General features: G+C 44.4%; 1 protein-coding gene across 3 annotated transcripts in view; it reads left to right on the forward strand.

Moving 5' to 3' along the window:
- The window catches only part of EGFLAM (EGF like, fibronectin type III and laminin G domains), a 128107-nt gene that overhangs the window by 69471 nt on the left and 38045 nt on the right, over positions 1–20591 (forward strand). For 2 of the 3 annotated variants that reach the window (XM_084628576.1, XM_084628577.1), the window contains exons 8-13: positions 6412–6527; positions 6800–7142; positions 13425–13525; positions 14539–14639; positions 15758–15902; positions 17949–18138. In XM_084628576.1, coding sequence (XP_084484702.1) covers positions 6412–6527; positions 6800–7142; positions 13425–13525; positions 14539–14639; positions 15758–15902; positions 17949–18138 — 996 coding nt within the window. Of the gene's footprint in view, positions 1–4685; positions 4756–6411; positions 6528–6799; positions 7143–13424; positions 13526–14538; positions 14640–15757; positions 15903–17948; positions 18139–20591 lie in introns of those variants that run through there. The other variant, XM_084628578.1, reaches the window with a different exon arrangement.

Below are 20591 nucleotides of genomic sequence, written 5' to 3' on the forward strand. Positions count from 1 at the left end.
AAAAAGCCTCACCAATTTGCATAGGTGACCACAGACCCAAACCCTTGGATCTGAGAACAATGAAAAAGCATTCAGTTTTTTACAAGAAGACTTTTAATAAAAATAGAAGTAAATAGAAATAAAGAAATCCCCCCTGTAAAATCAGGATGGTAGATACCTTACAGGGTAATTAGATTCAAAACATAGAGAACCCCTCTAGGCAAAACCTTAAGTTACAAAAAAGATACACAGACAGAAATAGTTATTCTATTCAGCACAGTTCTTTTCTCAGCCATTTAAAGAAATCATAATCTAACACGTACCTAGCTAGATTACTTACTAAAAGTTCTAAGACTCCATTCCTGGTCTATCCCTGGCAAAGACAGAATATAGACAGACACACAGACCCTTTGTTTCTCTCCCTCCTCCCAGCTTTTGAAAGTATCTTGTCTCCTCATTGGTCATTTTGGTCAGGTGCCAGCAAGGTTACCTTTAGCTTCTTAACCCTTTACAGGTGAGAGGAGCTTTCCCCTGGCCAGGAGGGATTTCAAAGGGGTTTACCCTTCCCTTTATATTTATGACAACATTAGTGAGCATTGGATCAGACGCTTATATCATCCTAGCAATGTCTGTACTCCAAATACATGAAGTGAGCTGTAGCTCACGAAAGCTTATGCTCAAATAAATTGGTTAGTCTCTAAGGTGCCACAAGTCCTCCTTTTCTTTTTTCAAATACAGACTAACACGGCTGTTACTCTGAAACCAAATACATTAGTTACATTTAATGGCAGTGTTTCAGCCAATGCAGGAAACTGTTGGAATTGCTTAATAAGAGAAGATTGTATTCTGAAGAGCTGATAACAGCGTCACCTGAGGTGACAGACCTCCCAGAATCATTGCAAATAGAACATCTGGCCTTGATTACCTGCAGAGAGCTTATTCATTATGCAATAATAAAGTGTGGTTGGTTTTACGTTACAATTATCCACGTGCAGAGAGGGGACAAAGGGAGACGTTAACCATGGATTCTCCTTGAATCCTAACTATATCTTGGTATTGGAAAGAAATGATGTAATATTTTGTTTTAGTTAATTGTATGGTATATTTTTGTGTCTTTGTTCTGATTGTACAGCACCTAGCACAGGGGGATCCTGGTCCATGACTGTGGCTCATAGTTGCTACAGTAATACAATAAATACATAAAAATATTACCTTAATGTCAGATATAAAGATACTTCAGATATTTTTCATTGTATTTATTTTCCCAGTATATTAAAACACACTTTTTAGAGATGGCTCTGGGTGCATATACACTTTCTCAAAACCAACATATTTCAAATATCAAATGTAACAATTACAAAAATAATAAATTCTCCCACAGTATCAAATAAGCAATGTAGCCTCACCTGCCGCTCTTGTGCCCTTGCCCCCATGCTGCAGTCTAGGAAAACAGATGGAATTTTCACTATGGCCTGGAGGTCACCAGTCTTGGGTTTCATCATGCCAGCCGGGGAAGTGCATTCCACTCAGGGCTTTTCACTGCAAATATTTTGCCACCTGCCTTCTAGGGCAAACATTTCAAAAGTGTCCACTAATTCTGGGTGCATCACTTTTTCAGGGACCAGCCATCTCAAGCTGGCTACTTGCAAAACGAGTTACACCAAAAATCAGCTGCCCCTTTTGAAAAAGGGTGGCCCAGATATTTAAACCTGGAGTGTCTAGTCTGAACTCATCTGAGCTCATACACAGGGAAAGAGGCAATCTTTCAGGTAGTTAGGACCCAAGCCGTGACATGAATGTTTCATTTTAAAGGTAATAAATACACTTTCCATTCGTACAGAACCTTTTACCCAAAGATCTCTCAGTGTTTTACAAAGGTGGATTAGTATTATTGACCACATTATGTAGATAGGAAAAGTAAGCCAGTGTTGGGATCCAGGATTTTCTCTAAGTGAATCATTGACAGGAATAGAATTCAGTTTCCTGATCATTAGATAAAGCTGCCTTCCAAATATTTTGATGTTAGAACTATGTGATCCTCTGAATTGAATAAGTTTGCGGCACCTACGTTTAACAAAACTACTTTGAAGCACTTTGCAATCTAGTTCCTACATAATTCTCAATATGCCCATGGCTACTAAATTGGCAATAACTGTTTGTGCTGATTCCTATTTATTTTGAAAAGGTTTCTTTGGTATAACTTAATCCCAGGTTATTTGGAGAGAGGCTGTTTTATGTCAATGACCCCTGCAGGTTTTTCAATTAATTATGGGACAGGATTACAAGGCTGGTAGAGGGTCTTAGATGGGCTTCATCTCCTTGCACACCGGAGCACTGATGTAATGAAATATATAACATGTTTTTAGTCTCTGTAGTCATTGTTTTGGTATTCACAAAGCACCACTTGGTTTAATCATTCCTGATTTGCCACCCATTATGTGGCGAGCTCTTTGCTAGAGCTATGCCGTGCTCCTAATACATCAGCCAGCACATGATTTCTCTTTAAAATACTCCTCTTAACTTCTTTGTCTTCTGGTTATTTTATATTTGTGTTGCCTCATATGTGGGTATCATGTCATATCATATGATCCATGATGTGAACTGAAAACTCAGTGGGATAGAAGATGGTCTCATCTTGATGTGTGAGAATTCACCCCTGCAAATCTAGACACAGCAAGATAAGGCTATACCTCCCAGTCTTTGTATTTGTGTTTACCACCGCTTTACCTGAGTCATGCACAGATCAACAGGTAGAGTAATAAGTTACTTGTGCCGGCTGTGACTGTCTGGCCTTCTGCTGAGCTTTTCCTTTCCATGTGGACCAAGTACCCACTTAAAGTTTTCCTTACAACGTTTGGTTGTTTTGAAAAACAAGTTTCTGTTCATTGTCAAGTTTGGGTCAAATCCTGCAGTTGTTTCAGGATCCCATGGATCAGCAGGAGATTTTCCTAAGAATTTGGCCCTGTATGAGTAGCATTAGAGGGTTGGGGTAGGGTAATCTTAGCCAAATGAGAGACCTGTAAGTACGGGGGCCCCTAAGATGCCCTTGCCCCCATAATGCCAAACTTCCACATTCTCTCATTAAGTAAAACAGAAAACCAACCAGAAGAAGGGCCTTGAAGCAACATTTTTTCTTTTTTTTTTTTTGACAGCCCTAATAAGCCATATCTTCTTTGCTCTTCTTCCCAGGCTTTACATGCTATGTCTGCTCAATACATTAAAAGGCATTGGCAAGGTAAAATACTTCATCTCTTTTGTGCTTCACATTGACGTGGAACATTCTGATCCAAACCCCAAAAAGATACACACTCTGCCCTCAGAATTGGGCATCGTTTCCAAGTCAGTGACCCTGACCCTCTGTTCTCATTGAAACTGGTGTCACTCAGGAATAATTCCATTGTGATCAGTGGAGTTACACTAGTGCAAAACTAGCATGGAGTCAATACCATGCCCAGTGAGTATGTATCTGGAGGCCAAAGAAGGCTCTAACCTTTTCCCTGTGTGTGATAGTAGGAAGGCGTCTGCTTTCTTTCTTTTCATTTTATTCCAAGTCAGCTTCTGCTATCCTTACTCAGCCAAAACTCCCATTAAAATCAGTGGAAATTTGCTTGAGAAAGGAGGGAGTGTTGCAGGATCTGCCCTTTTATGAATATTTCTTATGTAGTCTGCGACCTTTGAATTAGAAAAGGTATAGTACATATGTTAGATATTTTGAATACAGTTTTGATCACATCCCAAGTCATGACTGGCACCATTGTTCCATGTTTCTCTCCGCCACTCTCCCCAGTTTTAGTACCTATCAACAAATGAGAGGAGTATTGACTGAACTGGATTGACCTTGAAACAGCTACAGACACACTAAATAAGTCCCTCTTTTAGAAAGGCAAGCTGTCCCTAGTGAAATTACAGATCTGACATAAAAGCAAATATATTCCAATGGACTGAGATTGCCTAGATCCAGGGTGAGCGGATGAGAATACTGGCTAATCATATGCTCAATTTCATTCAAACCATGCCCAGGTATAATGCAGATTTCACTTACAATGTTGCTGCTGTGAGTATTATTATTTCCTTAGTTTCTGTTGCACACTGATTCTTTTGCCGAAACTCATTATGTCTCATAAAACATATTTTGCCAGTAGTATAGAGTGGGGAAGGAGGACAGCCAGCCAGTGATTGCTCTTTGTATGAGGTAAAAGCAGGGTGCCTACCTAACTATGGTTAAATTCTGCTCACCCTACTAATATGATTAACCCCACTGACTACTCACATGAGTACTGGGAGTAGAAGCTTTCACCAATATTTTTATAGTAGATACTTGTCTACTCCCACAATGAAAGTGGGATTGGGCCCAATATATACTTCTCTCTTTAACTATAGTAATCATCTGTTTCTGAATACATACTGGGAGACAAATTCTACTCTCACTGACACCATTGTCAATACCATTATTTCAGTAATTTACATGGTGCAACGGAAAGGAGAATTTAGCCCTTTAACAAAAACCACATGAGTGTATTCTGAGTGTGTGCATGACTAGTTAACCTTGAACTTTTACCAAACTATTAGGAGCTGAAAGGCATATTATAAACTCAGCAGAGCTACATTTCTAAGATGTAACTCATTTACACTAAATACTTCCAGTTAATATAGGGCTGATGTAACATCTTATTTATAGATAGAAGATGGATTAAAAGCCTTGCACCTTTTCTACAATTATTTGGTCTGGAAACACAGATGCCTCATTATCTCTGCCAGAATTGCTCCCTAATTATGGTGAGTCCTAATATATCAGCTTCTACCCATAAATAAAACTAGTACCTAGCATATCATGGTCTGCCTTTGGATTGGTAAAGTAGCAGCATGAATATATATCTGGTGAGCATATGTTTGATTTCATAAGTGTCTGCAGCCAGAGTTTCTGGGTTGTTGGTGCAGCGGCAGAAAGAGAGCGCGCCACTTGTGCTAATCATTGTCTGCAAAAAGCTCTGTGCTTGAACTGGCATTTCCCCCTCTGGACTTTAGGCCACTGAGATTCTTTTGCTGTTTCCACACAGCAAGAGGAGAGTTTGTTAGCCAGAACTAGACAAGTACAATCTACGTGATAATGCTGAATGCCTCAGCTCACACTGTGCCTACTGCAGGTCCTTTCAGTTGTGTTATTTTTGATCAATTCTATCACTTTGCTCAGTGGAGGAAGTTAAGGCCTCTGTGCTATAAAGTGGTTGGTTGTTTTTTTCATGTTGGCAGCTATCCCTGGTACTGTGCTCTCCTTCAGCAGGTGTTCTTTAGCTGGACAGGCTTTGTAATGTAAATTACTACCTCTAACTAGAGAGAGTACAGGTAGTCCTAAAACAAGCAAGCACATGCATTCAACCCACACAGAGACTTGGCAAAGCATGGATCAGCAGTGGTAGCTTAAATGGCCAATTAAGGACCTAGCATTATGGGGTGTGCTTACATTGAGAATACATGTAAAAATATCTCGGAACTGGTTGTTTTTGTGAGAAAATTATTTTGTGAAAAAAGCAAATTTATGAAAACACTACTGGTACATTAGTTACTAAATCCCTAGTACTTTAAACCACTATCAAAAATAATAAGACTTGTTTGTAATGCCTAATGTCTATCCTGTTAAACTTTGTTGGCCAGGATAACCTATTGTCATTGTTTGTCTAGTATTAGTGGTGGGCTTGAGGCTATAGAGTACATGCAAATAAAAAGAGTCTCTGCCCTGAGATTGCACCATCTGAAATAATGGTCCTTAACCTGTAGTCTGTATCACACTTCTGGTGGTGCACAGAGGAACCATGTGGTTCCTCACATGGTGCTGGCTCACTTCATTTTCAGCTGCTAAATTGCACTTTAAAAAGCTAAAAATACATTAAAGGTGACATTTTCCAAAGTGGCCAAGTATAACCATTGAAGTCAATGGGAGCAGACTAAGGCCAAAGCTGAGTGCTATTGAAAATCTCACCCTGAATATCTTCCTGCTTTTACTTTTCCAGGTAAGCAGTTGTTGTACTTAACACAGGAATAATATTCAATCACCAGAAGAGGAGGTAGTGGACCATGCACTTGCAAATGGGGGAGAATTTGTTCAATGAGACAATATAGCTATTAAAAATGGAGTCACACTGAAACTCTGGTCTAAAAAAATGATGTACAGAGCACAGAGTGCAGTAGAAAATCCAGAGGAGAGTGTCACTTGGTTTGCTTTATATTTAATTTCTGATGTATTAGCTCTACAGTATGCTTTCCATCTTGACACTGGCACATTTGCTGATTCTTTAAAATGAATGCCAACACCGTCCTGGTTCTCATTGTTCTGAACAGATGAGTTAAGACCTGAACTTCTGTGCAGGAATTGATGGCTCTGGGTTGAAAAGAGAGAAAATATGTGAACTGAATATGCCAGCTTTGTCTTTACAGGTTCTGAGGAGTTAGGAAGTGGAAGCTATGGGCATCGGTATATCACAGGCACCATAGTCGGTGACGATGATGGATTTGATATTGATGATTCAGACTATGACATTTATATTGAAGAGGTAAATTCAAAGGTTCCAGTTTGGCATTTCTATTTGTATTTATTTTCTAGTCGTATTTTAGATAAAGGGACTTGATCCTGTTGGCATATTTAACCTTTAACCTTATGTGCACAGGTAAAATAAAAGTGGCTTGTTTGTGTCTTTCTCTTCCTTTAGGATGAATTTGTTTCTTCAAATATATTTCTTAGGGGATGTACCTTTAATTTCCATGGAACATGTTTAATTTTAGCATGTGACTGTACTAAACTTAAGTTTCTTTTATCTTGCTTTAGCTCAAGCCACTTCCTGCTATCAAAGGAGGCAACAGGAAGTTTTTGGTTGAAACCAAGGTTGCTCCAGGGGCTAGCACAAGGCTCCTTTCCAGGCTAATTACAACAACCTCAGATCCTATTGCTTCCCCTGCAACAACTATGCACCCTCTCCCTACAACCACTGCTAGCACCACTACAGCTAAGGCAACCAGAAGGAATGGCATGGCCTCAGCAGTACGGCTGTTTGATCTGTCCTGTGATGAAACCATCTGCTCTGCCGACAGCTTTTGTGTCAATGATTATGATCGAGGCGGTTCTCGGTGTCATTGTAACCTGGGCAAAGGAGGAGAGACTTGCACAGAAGGTAGGTTTTGTGCTGTGGGTTAGGGCAATTATTCTCCAAGCACAACACAATTCTGTCCTTAGCAACTTGATGGATGGATGGGGTTCTTTTCCTAATTGGCTCCCACATTTTGCCTCTGATGGTAACCAGTTTGGCAACTGCTGATACTTGCTCACCACTCCCAATAAGGCCGACAAACTTTTCCTGGTGGCCAGTCAGGATCAGGTCATCTGGGCTTCCTCCAGCTTCTGCAGGATGGCATGATGTTGGGGTCTGGCAGCTCTGATCTTGGGCTGTGTCCTGGAGTTAGGTTCCAAAGAACTTCCTTTTGGACCCCAGTTTATGTAGTTGAACTTGAGTGCTGCTTAGCTCTACCTTAACCAGTCATTGTAAACTAAAATACTACAAAACAGTGTTTTTCACCAATCCTAGCCCATTATGAAACAATTCTTTAACCAATCAGACCCCACCATCGTAGTTGAATTAAATCTTGCAAAATTAGTAAGAACCAGACAGAGACCATACAGATAATAAAGGAGGGACCATAAAGGCAAAACAATAAAGAAGTATTGATTTCACGATCACAACTGTTGATAAGTGATTCCTTGCCAGACAGAATGCTATCAAAGTTTTCTTTAAACATTTTAAGATCTGTTTCTTTATCTGGTGATGGTGGGTACTATTAGGACCAAAATGCCTTCTTCACAGCCCAGTATTTCATTGTTTTAATGTAATTTAGATTAAATGTGAGGATGTGACTTTCCGCTCTTTAGCTCATAGCGGCTGCTGTCCTAATGTGGCCACAGAAAAAGGGCTCAGATCTTACACCATGTCTCATTTTCTCCTTCTGGAAAACAATGATTGTCACAACCACGTCCAGTCCTGCTCTTTAAGCTGACACCAGTCTGTGTGATAATATCCAGCTGCTGAATCCCAAGCACTACTAAGCTCCCTGGGTCTGGATAGTGAGAATCACTGTTCCTAGTTCTGGGTTTCTCAGATGTACTCCATAGCAAGGGCATCAGAGCTTTCACAAAACCCCCTGAGGCCCCGCCACCCGAGGCCCTGACCCCAGCCAAGCTGGAAGCCAGAGCAGGGCTGGGGAGCCCACCCCAAACCCAGGGCAGGGTGGAGGGCCGAAAGCAGTCCCCTGCCTGTGTTCCCACTCTCTGTGTCCCCTGCCCAGGGCAGGTGGAGGGACCCAGGCTCCCCACAGCTGCCCACATGGCTCTTCCTGACACAGCTCCAGCCAGGGGGAGGTGGAGGCCTGAGAGCTGCAGCCCGGCCATGATAAGAGTCGCATGGGCAGTTGTGGGGAGCCATGGTGGACCCTCCACCTGCCCACGGTGAAGGGGGCCTGAGAAACCCCCGGCCCATGTCTCTGCCCTCTGGGCCTCCCCATCCAGGGCAGGTGGATGGTCTGCGGCTCCCCTGCCTGCATGGCTCTTACCATGGACAGGCTGTGGCTCCGAGAAAGCCCCCCCCCTTCAGCTGGAGCCAGGTCGGGGAGAGCCACATGGGCAGCTGTGAGGAGCCAGCATGGAGTCGCGGACCTACCTCCTGCCCTGGACTGAGAGATCCAGGGGGTAGGGACACATGCGAGAGACCCAGGGGGCAGGGACATGGGCTGGGGGCTGCTCTCACCCCCCACACACACACATCATGGGCAGGTGGAGGGTCTTCATGGCTCCCTGGCTGGGTTCCACACTGGCCTGGTCGGGGGTTGGGGCCTTGTGGGGAAGAGGAGAGGAAGGGGGCAGGCTCTGCCCCAGCAAAAAGTGGATGGGCCAGGCCTGTCCACTTTCAAAAAGTGGGAGGGCCGTGCCTCTCCTCCCCCTCCCAGTTCCAGCACCACAACTCTCTAGTGCAGACCCCATGCTGATACTCTTCTTGGACAATGGATCCCTGCAGTCTGGTCACCTAGACCCTGGCACCAATGCCACAACTCTCCTGAGCCCTTGCTTACTTAGACACTTTTCCCCTCAGTGACCACCTGGCTGTGGGAGCTCTGGTTTCAGAGGAACAACATAGCAGTAAAGCAAGGACATCCAGGATTAGCAAAGGAATTTTTTACACACAATTTAAAAAACACGAGAGAGACAGATCTACGGAAAACAGTAAACCCCTGGATGCAGTCCCTTCAGAGTGTGCTCACCTCCTTTTGTAAGTCTCTTTAAGGGGGCAAAATCCTTCCTGTCTCTACTTTATCCAGCTGGGCTTCCGTTCCTGAAAATGAAATGGCTTCCTTGGCTTAGAAAGCGGCTATCTAAACTCCTGAGGGGGACCAAGGCATCCATGTGCCAACTGGACATGAAGTCCAGGGAGGTGTGCTGCCTGCTTGGAGCCTGCATCTTAGACATTATGGAAAGGTGTGGCTCATCTGTCCCTTTAACCACTACCTCATGCTGCTTATCCACATAACTAGTGATACTGCCAGGTGTGGCTCTGAGCAGATCAGCAGTGACTGTGGCATGTAGGGACAAAATCAGAAAGGCTAAGCCACCAAATGAGTTACACCTAGCAAGGGACATAGAAGGTAATAGGAAGAGGTTCTTTAAATACATTAGGAACAAGAGCAAGATGAAGGAAAGTATAATTTCTCTACTTAGTGGGGAAGGTGAGCTAATAATAGATGACATCGAAAAAGCTCAGTTCTTTAATGCCTATTTTGCTTCAGTCTTCACTAGAAAGGTTAATGGTGATCAGATACTTAACCCAGTTAATATTAATGAAAAAGGGGAAGGAAGACAAGTCAAAACAAGGAAAGAACAGGTTAAAGAATATTTCGACACTCTGGATTTATTCAGGTCCGTAGGGCCTGATTAAATTCATCCTAGAGTGCTTAAGGAGCTAGCTGAAGCAATCTCAGAATCATTAGCAACTATCTTTGAGAATTCATTTGAGGTCCCAGAGGACTTGAGAATGGCAAACATAATACCTATCCTTAAAAGAGGGAACAAAGAGGATCTGGGAAACTACAGACCAGTCAGTCTAACTTCTGGAACAAATTCTTAAACAATCAGTTTGTAAGCACTTAGAGGATAATAGGGGTTATAAGAAATAGCCAGCATGGATTTGTCTTACAAAAGGACGTGAGCACACACTGAAGGGACTGCATCCAGGGGTTTACATCATACCAAACCAACCTAATTTCCTTCTTTGGCAGAGTTACTGGCCTAGTGCCTAAGCAGGAAGCAATAGACATGATATATCTTGATTTTAGTAAGGATTTTTACACAGTTGAACATAGCATTTGGCATTCTCATAAGCAAACCAGAGAAATGTGGTCTAAATGAATTACTAAAATGAGTACTAAGATGAATTACTAAGGTGAGTGCACAACTGGTTGAAAGACTGTACTCAAAGAGTAGCTATCAACAGTTCATTATCACACTGGGAGGGCATATCTAATGGGGACCACAGAGATGACTCCTGGGTCTAGTAATATTCAGTATTTTCATTAAGACTTGCATAGGCACCAACTTCTTCTGGCGCCGGTGGCTGCTCGACCCCCCTCTATCCCCGCCCTGCCCCGACTCCAACCCCTTCCCCAAAATCCCTGCCCGAACTCTGCCCCCTCCCTGCCCCTATTCGACTCCTTCCCCAAATCTCCACTCCAGTCCCACCTCTTCCCCGCCTCCTCCCCTGAGAGTGCCATGTTCCCGCTCCTACCCCCTCCCTCCCAGAGCTTGCTACACCTGTTTGGTGCCGGCAAGTGCTGGGAGGGAGGAAGGAGCAGAGACGTGGCACGCTCAGAGCAGGCGGTGGAGGAGGAGATGAGGTGCGGGGGTGGGGTAGCCGTATCTATCCCAGGATATCAGAGAGACAAGCTGGGTGAGGTAATATCTTTTATTGGACAAACTTCTGTTGGTGAGAGAGACAAGCTTTCAGGCTTACACAGAACTCTTTTTCAGGTCTGGGAAATGTACTCAGAATGTCACAGTGAGATACAGATTGTTTAGCATAAGCAATTAACAAATATTTCAAGAGACCATTCGAAGTGAAGTGGCCCAATAACACTCCTCCAGTCATAGAGGGGAAGGAAAAACCACCATATCACCTGTGAGTGAACACTGTTCACAAAGTGATCATTCTATATCTGACTTATCAGCATGGTCGGGAGGTGGGGTATCTTGTGGTGAGCAGAGGAGTGAGGAGGGACCAGGCGGGCGGGTGAGGAAGCAAGCGGCGGGCAGGTGGGGGATCAGGTGGTGAGCATGGGGGGTCTTGCAATGGGCTGGGAGGGTGAAGAGGGACTCGGTGAGTGACGGTGCCAAGCGGGGAGGGGGCAGGGCCTGGGGCGGAATGGAGGAGGGGCCTTGGAGGAGTGCGGGCAGAGCTGCAGGTAGAAGAGGTGGGACAGGGGGCTAGCCTCCCCCATGGGAAGCTTCACCCACTTCCCATGCCTATCAGATATCATCCTCAAAGGACACCTGCACAACATTTTCAAAAGACGAACCGGGGAGCTTAAATTCATAACTTTGCTAGACACTAAAAATCCTGGATTGAATAGAGACAGTGGATTTATGGCCTATAACAACAGTCTATAACATGCTAATCACCCCCCCACCACTGCCTTTCCCCTACACACACTTTCCCCTCTCTGACTGGAGCGGTGCTAATGGAATGGTCCCTTGAAATAAGTGTTAACTATGTATGCTAAACAATCTGGTAAACCTCCTGTTTAGCTGTAACTCTCCTGAGCACATTTCCCAGGCCTGAAGTAGAACTCTGTATAAGCTCGAAAGCTGGTCTTTCTCACCAAAAGAAGTTGGTCCAATAAAAGAGATTACCTCACCCAGCTTTGTCTCTCTGAAGAAGAGGTCCCAGACTGTGAGGCACGCCCCCTGCGCAGAGGAACATTCGGGGCGGGAGGTGGGCTGGACCGAGACCAGCCCCCTGGCGGGCAGGGAGGGAGTGCCACCCGGCCCCGTGCGGCACCCGGCTCCGTGCCTGGCCCCAGCTCCTGGCTCCGTGCCTGGCCCCTCCTCCAGCTCCAACCCCCAACCATGGCCCTGCCGCAGCTCCACACCCAGCCTCAGTCCCTCGCTGTGTCTTCATTCCCTGCCCCCGCTCTGCTCCCAGCCCTTCCCCCGGCTGCAGCTCCAGCCTTGGCCTCCTTACCTCTGAGTCCCTGTCCCGTCGCCCCAACCTGGGAGCCATGACCCCCCTCCCAGCCCCGGCTCCAGAGGTGTGGGGGGCTCAGACAGGGGTAAGGGGGGTGTGACCCTGAAAAGTTTGGGGACCACTGCGCTAAAGCTCTGTTAGCATCAGTCTAAGATTTATTTTGTTTCTTTGTATTACAGCTGTAAAAGTAGCTGTACTTGTGTACAAATGGAAAGGCAAAATCACCCCGAAAACAAGTAATAGAGAAAGGTTAGACCCTTCATCCTTCCTACTTCATTAGGTTTATATCTGATTCAGAGATAATAGTCACATCCTGAGCTGTGGCTGAGGAGTCCTTGATGCTCCTCAGGACCAGAACATGCAAAGGTGTCTTTAAGCCATCTTTGTGCTCTTCCCAATCATGGGGCTGTCCTGTGCTGGGCTGACCTTCTGACATAAGCGAGAGAAGCATGAGGGCTGATACGCCAGCTGTCAACAGCCCTGAGGGACCATTATAGCAGCCAATGATTGCCAGGGCATAGGCTACCCCGGCCATACACTCTAAGCTGGCCACAGAGAGGAGGTGGTAATGTGGAAGCTGTTATACCCACTCTAAGCCACCTAAGGATTCTCTGGTGGCTAAGTACATCAGCTTTAGAGCAGCTTTGCACTACAGAGCTGACCTAATGCAGCCTGGAATCTGACTCAATGTGTCTTTCCCACATATGTTCTCTTCCCTGAGGAAAAAAATGCCTTGCTGTCTCTGTGTTAAACATTTTCTTAAATCAAGATGAATCACCAAGGACCCAATTCTGCTTTCAGTTACATCAGTGAAAACCTAGTGATGCCACTGATGAAACTGTTGAGCAGAATTTTCCCATGAGTGTGCTGTTTCTGTGCAAGTTCAGCAGATCCTTTGGAACAAGGGAATTAGCTCTGAAAGGTAGGAGGAGGAGAAAGCTGTAGGTTAACTGATTGTTGACTGGTTTCAGAGTAACAGCCGGGTTAGTCTGTATTCGCAAAAAGAAAGGTGCCACAAGTACTCCTTTTCTGATTGTTGACTGTTGCTGACTAATAGTTGTCTCTGGAGGAACTCTGTCTTGTTTTTTTGCCTGATGTTATCTAGTGCTAAATGTGTGTATCCATTTTATATTTGAACACATTGCTAAACAATATGCTCTTATCTTTGCCTTTCAGATATTATTATCCAGTATCCTCAGTTATATGGATACTCATACATCACCTTTGAACCGCTGAAAAATTCCTATCAGACATTCCAAATTACCCTTGAATTCAGGGTAAGTTTAAACAGTCCAAAACTCACAAAGCATTTTTAAATGTTATTCACTTCCATTAGTGTAAGGAAGGAACAATAGGAGAGTGAGTAGCTTCAAAAGCCTAGGCTGCAAGCTAGATATTGCAGTGAGTTAATCCGTAGCCTTCACCTTTGGAAATCTGGGTTTGCATCGCACAAGAGAAAATAAATGTGATAGTCTCCACCGAGATTTGTCCATACTCCTGGTATTTGTCCACACTCCTTTTTCTTAGGGAAGGTCCTGGAAATGGCAGTGTTGAGGGATTGCAGGTTAGCACTCACTTACTGTGACAGAGCTATACGAGTGAACTTTAGACTGCATTATGTTTAGAATTTTTGTAAATGTCTGTCTGTTCAGCAGTGGCACACCTATAAACTAATTAAGTACCTCTGAACTTCCTGTTTCATAGATAAGTAGATGTCCCTCATGCTTTACAGCATACACTGATCATCTTCAGAGATGAGGAAGTTATTTTTTCCTTCTTCCACCAGGCGTAATATCACTATGATTATTTTCTCCCTCTGAAACACTAGATACTGGACTAGTTAGATCAATGGGCTTATCTGATCTGAAAGTGTAATTTCTTTGTTCACTTGCATTTGTGCTATTTATTACAGACACAGCTGATAGCCTGTGATTAAGGTTGCCCAACACTTTCCATGAATAAATCAGAGTTTGTATACCTGCTCCTTTGCAATAGGACAAAGTCAGTATACATAGAACAGGTGGCCTAAAATCGGAACCAATTTCCAATAAAACCCTAATAGTGGATGCCCATCAAATATAGGATTTGGAATTGAACCACTTCTAATTTTGACTCTGCAAGAAAAAATTCCATCCAACAATGGTGTTTCAAAACCAATATCACTACCCCTTGTTTTTCCCCCTCTCTGAGAAAACAGTTCCTGGTTCCTGCACTCTTACTTCCATTAGTGCATTTACTTTATAGCCAGGAGGTGGAGACTGACTTTTGCATGTTGATACTGTGATCACAGGCTGAAGCGGAGGATGGTTTGCTGCTGTACTGTGGAGAGAATGAGCATGGTCGTGGTGATTTTATGTCACTGGCGATAATCCGACGCAACATCCAGTTCAGGTAATGGATCTACTGCCCTTCCACGCGTGAGCTCCTAACCCACTCCAGTCCTTGTGTGCAGTGAAAAGGGGCCTTTAAATGTTCTGCAACCAGAGGATTCCCCCAGCTCAGGCACTGGGGAAGTCAGCCACATCTGGGGAAGGCTGCCCCCTGAGGATTCCTTCACAAAGTGAACATTATTATTTCTTAGCAAGGTCAGAAATGCCTGCAGTCCACTACCACTATGCTAGCGCTGTAGCTAGGTGTATACAGTTAGTTACTTTGCTTCATAAATAAGGGAACCCCAAGAAAGTTTTCAGAACAAAGGAGATGCACCTAACCCAGGTGTCTAGTAGTAGTACAATGCATTACTCTGCAGGAATCAAGTTTGGGGCTGGAACTTGGTCCCACATCACCGATCTGGTCGGAGCTTGAGGAGCTTTAATGGAAATGGAGAAAAAGAGTCTCACATTGCTCTAGTGACTGTATCTTAAAGGATATCTGGAGAGACTTCCATCTGGCACTTATTAACCGGAATGGTGATTGCTATAAAGATGGGGGGACAACAAAAGGGAATGATGTGTCCTAACCCTATTTCTGGTCTATCTCAACCTGACCCATATAGTGGAGACAAAGCAAAGAAAATAGCATGCTTTGTGCACGTTCAGCTTTGCTGCTATTGAGGTCTCCTTGTCAGTCAGTACCAAACATTCTGAGTTTCATATAGAATCCCAATATTATTGCTTTAGCTGCAGCTCTCACCAAGGATTTAGGAAAATTCCCAAGAGAAATTACTGTGATAGCAGCAACTCAAATTCTAATACGCTGCATCTTGAAACCATTTCAGAAAGTTGGCAGACTTTGCCATATACTTCGTATTGCCAGAGGATGTAAAGTATCCTACATGGAAGAAGGAAACAGATTAAAGAAAGTTTAAAATTTGAAAAGATATTTTATCTGCTCTAAAATAGACCAGATATAGATCAGTTGTCTGAGTGTTTTTATATCGCTCTTTAATGTAAAAGGAGAAACAGAGAGGCTCTGAGAAGAGAAGGCACCCTTTTTAGTCAAAAAACAAGATTAGGTTGGTTGTTTAATGAAAAATTGTCACTTTTGTGCTCCTTGTCTGTCTCTTGCAGGTTCAATTGTGGGACTGGAGTTGCAGTCATTATGAGTGAAAGCAAAATCAAAGTGGGCAACTGGCACAGTGTCACTGTGTTCAGAGATGGGCTGAATGGCTGGCTCCGGCTGGATAACGACACACCAGTCACAGGTAAATCTCAGGTAAGTAATCATGTTCCTAATGTTCAGCCTTGGTTCTCTGCAAACTGACGGCATTTCTTCCTAACAGGGAGTGTGTTGCACTAGATCAGATTAAATGTGTGTGTCTTTATTAGGGATGGGACAGTTGCATGAACGAGAATCAATTTGAATATTTAAAAAGGCTTGGTTTCCCCACTGCACTTTCCCATTGTCCAGCAATCCTCCAGCCACCATCCCTAGCCCCAGATGTGTTCTCCTTTCCAATATCTAGCAGAGCATACTGTTGTTCTCCCCAATTCCTTGCCTTGCCTCCCATATCTGCTCCCCACTGCTGCCTAGTCCAGATTAAAAAAATACCTCTCTCTCTCTCTCACGCATGCACACATCACACCACACCCCCCAGGCTTGTCTATCCTTAAAAGTTAGGTTGACATAGCCACAGTGCTCAGTTGTGTGAAAAATTCCCACTCTGAGCACCATAGTTAAGCCAATTAACCACCAGTGTTGATGCAATGAGGTTGATGGAAGAATTCTTCCATCAACCTAGCTACTGCTGCTTGGAGAAGTGGATTGCCTACAGTGACAGAATAACTCCTTCCGCCACTATCGGAAGAGTCTGTGCTATAGCACTGCCATGACACAGCTGCCTCACCATAACTATGTAGCGCCCATAGTGCAGACAGGGCCCCAGAGACATAGACAGATGTGCATGTATAACGGCACAAGGGCTTCAAAGACAAAAGAGCTCAATAATATTTTCATTAAATAAAAATTAAAAATAGAGATGGTGGAAAACTGTAGAAACACTGGTTCACTGTAAAAGGAAACTGCTAAAATATCTAAGAATGAACTGAAAAGAAAAAGAAAGAAAAATAAAAGTAATAATAGGCTCTGAACAGTTGTTATGCAGTTAGAGACACAGTGCCAGAATCTGCCCTGAGTGAGGCCTCTTTTAACTCCAATGATTTCATGTGGCACAGCCAAGATAAATATTATAAATGAAGATACCTTGACTTGATCCCCTGTTACCTGAGGAGAGAACAGAAGAAAAATAATTAGTGGACAATTGCCAATAACTCAGCTCCTGTTACTTCTACTACCCCCAGGGCAGCCACTACTAGCCTCCTCCGCCACCCCTGAAAATGAAGTGGTTTTGATTTGGCTCTAGAGGTTATCTCACTAAATTTGGCTTTAGACATTTATTTACAAACTCTAAAGATAGTATTTAAAATAAAACACCCAAAGGCACTGGCTAAACTTAAAAGTTGTGCACTTTATCTATGCTGGCATGGTTAAAGCAGTGAACCCTCTGCCTAAATGTAGCACATTTATACTGGTTCTACAAGTGCTTATGCCAGTATAATTTATTCTGATAGGGGAACCAAAATAAGATGTACTGGTGTAAAGCACCTTATCCTGGCATAACTGCATCTGCAGTAGGGCTCTTACTGACAAAACTATGACATCCAAAAAAAAATCACACGCCTTTCCGACATAGATATGCCAGTAAAACTTTAAGTTGAGTCCTGGCCTAAAGAAATCAAAAAATGTAGAATAAATTTAGCCCTGGCATAAATGGGTATAATTCCACTGAAATGTGTCCTGTTAACATAGGGCTTAATTTATTATTATTTATTTATTTAATGCTCACACTTTGCTCAGTGCTGTCCAAGACACAAATATTAAGTTACTTTGGACCCCACAGAGCCTACAAATGAAAACACAAACATAGGACAACAAGTTATACTGGGAAGCACAAAGGAAGGACAGACATGCCCTCATAATCAAATGATTTGTTAATTGTGTTTACATTAGTAGATTCAAAGCATCCCAAGATAAGAAATAGGCATAAAAGTAAATGTTTAGGGTGCTGATATTTTAGGAGGAGGAATGAGTGGGAAAGAATTACTAATGGACAACGTAGTTTTCCTCAAAGGCATCTTTTTCTTCATTGAGGGGAAAAAAACTGATCATGACTGTATGGCTTAATTACCTTGCCTTCATTAGTCTATCATGGAATATAACATGTTATTTAAAATAGTTAAACAGCTTTGTTTTACCTTGTAGGGCCAATATAGTAAAATTACCTTCCGGACTCCTTTCTATCTTGGTGGTGCTCCTAGTACATACTGGTTGATCAGAGCAGCAGGAACCAACCGTGGCTTTCAGGGCTGCGTTCAGTCACTCATTGTCAATGGGAAGATAGTTGATATGAGACCCTGGCCACTAGGGAAGGCTTTAAGCGGTGCTGACGTAGGTAAGTGCAATGTTATGGGGTCCTTTATCAATGTTAAACAAGAATAATAGCATTATTTTCTACCAATTGAAAAATGAAACAGTTGTGTTCAGAGTTTGGTTGGGGAGAGTGGGGGTTAGGTCTGTATATTTTGTATAGTATTTCTCTAGACTCTGTAAAGGATTTTGAGTTCGTATTTCAAACACTCAGTGAAGACAAGCTCTCAACAAAGCATGCTGACTGTTGGCCTGGGTGCATCATTAGTAATTGCCCCAGAGAAAGTTTCCAGGGGCGAATTTGAGATCCATGACAGAATTTCTTGGCATGATAAAGGACTCTTCTCCCCAAATGAGGACCCAGTACACTAGTCCAGCAGTTCTCAAACTGGGGTCAGCAGACCCCTGTGGGTCCGCAAGGGTACTCCAGGGAGTCCGTGAATCATGTCCGGCTCCAGGGGGTCCGCTAGTCATGTCCGGGGCTGCCGGCCCCTCTGATCAACTCCTTGCCTTCCCTCCCAGTGCCTCCTGCACACCACGGAACAGCTGTTCAGTGGGTGCAGGAGGTGCTGGGAGGGGTGGGGAGGAGCAGGGATGGGGCGCACTTGGGGGAGGGGGCAGAAAGAGTCGGGGAAGAGGAGGGGCAGGGGTGGAGCGGGGCCAGGGAGAGGTGGGGTGGGGTGGAACCTTGGGGAAAGGTGTGGAGTGGGGGCAGGGCCTGGGGCTGAGCGGGCGTTGAGCATCCCCTGGGAAAATTACCAGAGATCACTCCCAATTCCAATAAGGATTCTGATAGGATTCAGTGCTTCAAATCCCACCAAGGGGTTCTTCTGTTATCACAAATTCATAACAGCTTTTTGCTCAGAACAAGAACCCTTATGCACAGGTTAGCTTTTCCTTTATGCAGACTGCATCCTTGATTTGCAGAGACCATGAATAGGTTATCAACCAGACAATGGTTATATCTTCAGGGCATAGCTGCAAAAGATTGGGTGCAGAGGTGGGAATCTGTATTCCCCTCTTCCCCATGTACTTCCTAGGGAAACAATATATCTTTGTCCCAAAGTTCCTTCTCGTGTGGCACATTGTTTAAAATAGTCCTTTGATGCTCATAACACTTACATAGGTGTTACACATCTTCCATCTAGAGAACTTACATACATTATAATATGAAGATATACACCTCTACCCCAACATAACGTGACCCGATATAACATGGGTTCGCATAAAACGCTCTGAGCAGCATGTTAAGAGTGCTGGGCCAAGCCGGGGCCTAGGGGTTGGATAAGGGGCAGAGGGTATCGGGGATGGTCAGGGGCTCCCCCCACCCCAAGGTCTGGGAGGCAGGAGCTGTGGGTGGGGAACTTTTGGGGGCCCCGCAGTCCCAGGGGATTAGCGGGGGGGGGGGCGGAAGCAGCCCGCTCTGCTTCCCTCGCCCCGGCTCTAGACGTGTCGTGCGGGAGAGGGGACTTGAGGTAAGGGATCCCCCCCGCACTCACCGGCAGCAGTAGAAACAGAGCAGCCTGGCCCCAGTGCGCGGCACTCCGCCAGCTCCCAGCCGCAGCACTCCACTTCCCACCGCAGGTGAGTGCAGGACCTCCCCCCAGCCCCGGCCAGCGACACGGCTGGGGACGGGGCAAGGAAAGCGGAGCAGGCTGGGGCCACGTTGCTCCACTTCCCGCCACTGGTGAGTTTGGGGGGAAATGCGGTGAGATTTATTTGTCTCCCACGGACCACGTTATATCAGGGTAGAGGTGTACCTATCTCATAGAACTGGAAGGGACCTTGAAAGGTCATTGAGTTGAGTCCAGTCCAGACCACTGCCTTCACAGCCGGACCAAGTACCATCCCTTATTTTTGCCCCAGATCCCTAAATGGCATCCTCAAGGACTGAACTCACAATCCTGGGTTTAGCAGGCCATTGCTCAAACCACTGAGCTATCCCTTCCCCACAATGATGCATCAATTTTGCCTTTATAAAACAATGGACCCCAAAGCTATGTAAATCTAATTCAGTAAAGTCTCCCAAAAATATTGCAGGAAATTGACATGTCTGTCACACTTACAGTCTGAACAGAACGATTGATTTGCCCAAGGTCACACAGTGAGTCAGTGGCAAAAGCAGGAATAAGAAAAGGAGTACTTGTGGCACCTTAGAGACTAACCAATTTATTTGAGCATGAGCTTTCGTGAGCTACAGCTCACTTCATCGGATGCATACCATGGAAACTGCAGCAGACTTTATATATACACAGAGAATATGAAACAATACCTCCTCCCACCCCACTGTCCTGCTGGTAATAGCTTATCTAAAGTGATCATCAGGTGGGCCATTTCCAGCACAAATCCAGGTTTTCTCACCCTCCACCCCCCCACACACAAATTCACTCTCCTGCTGGTGATAGCCCATCCAAAGTGACAACTCTTTACACAATGTGCATGATAATCAAGTTGGGCTATTTCCTGCACAAATCCAGG

Source organism: Lepidochelys olivacea, assembly GCF_965140295.1.
Source record: "Lepidochelys olivacea isolate rLepOli2 genome assembly, chromosome: 5".
Classification (NCBI taxonomy): domain Eukaryota; kingdom Metazoa; phylum Chordata; order Testudines; family Cheloniidae; genus Lepidochelys; species Lepidochelys olivacea.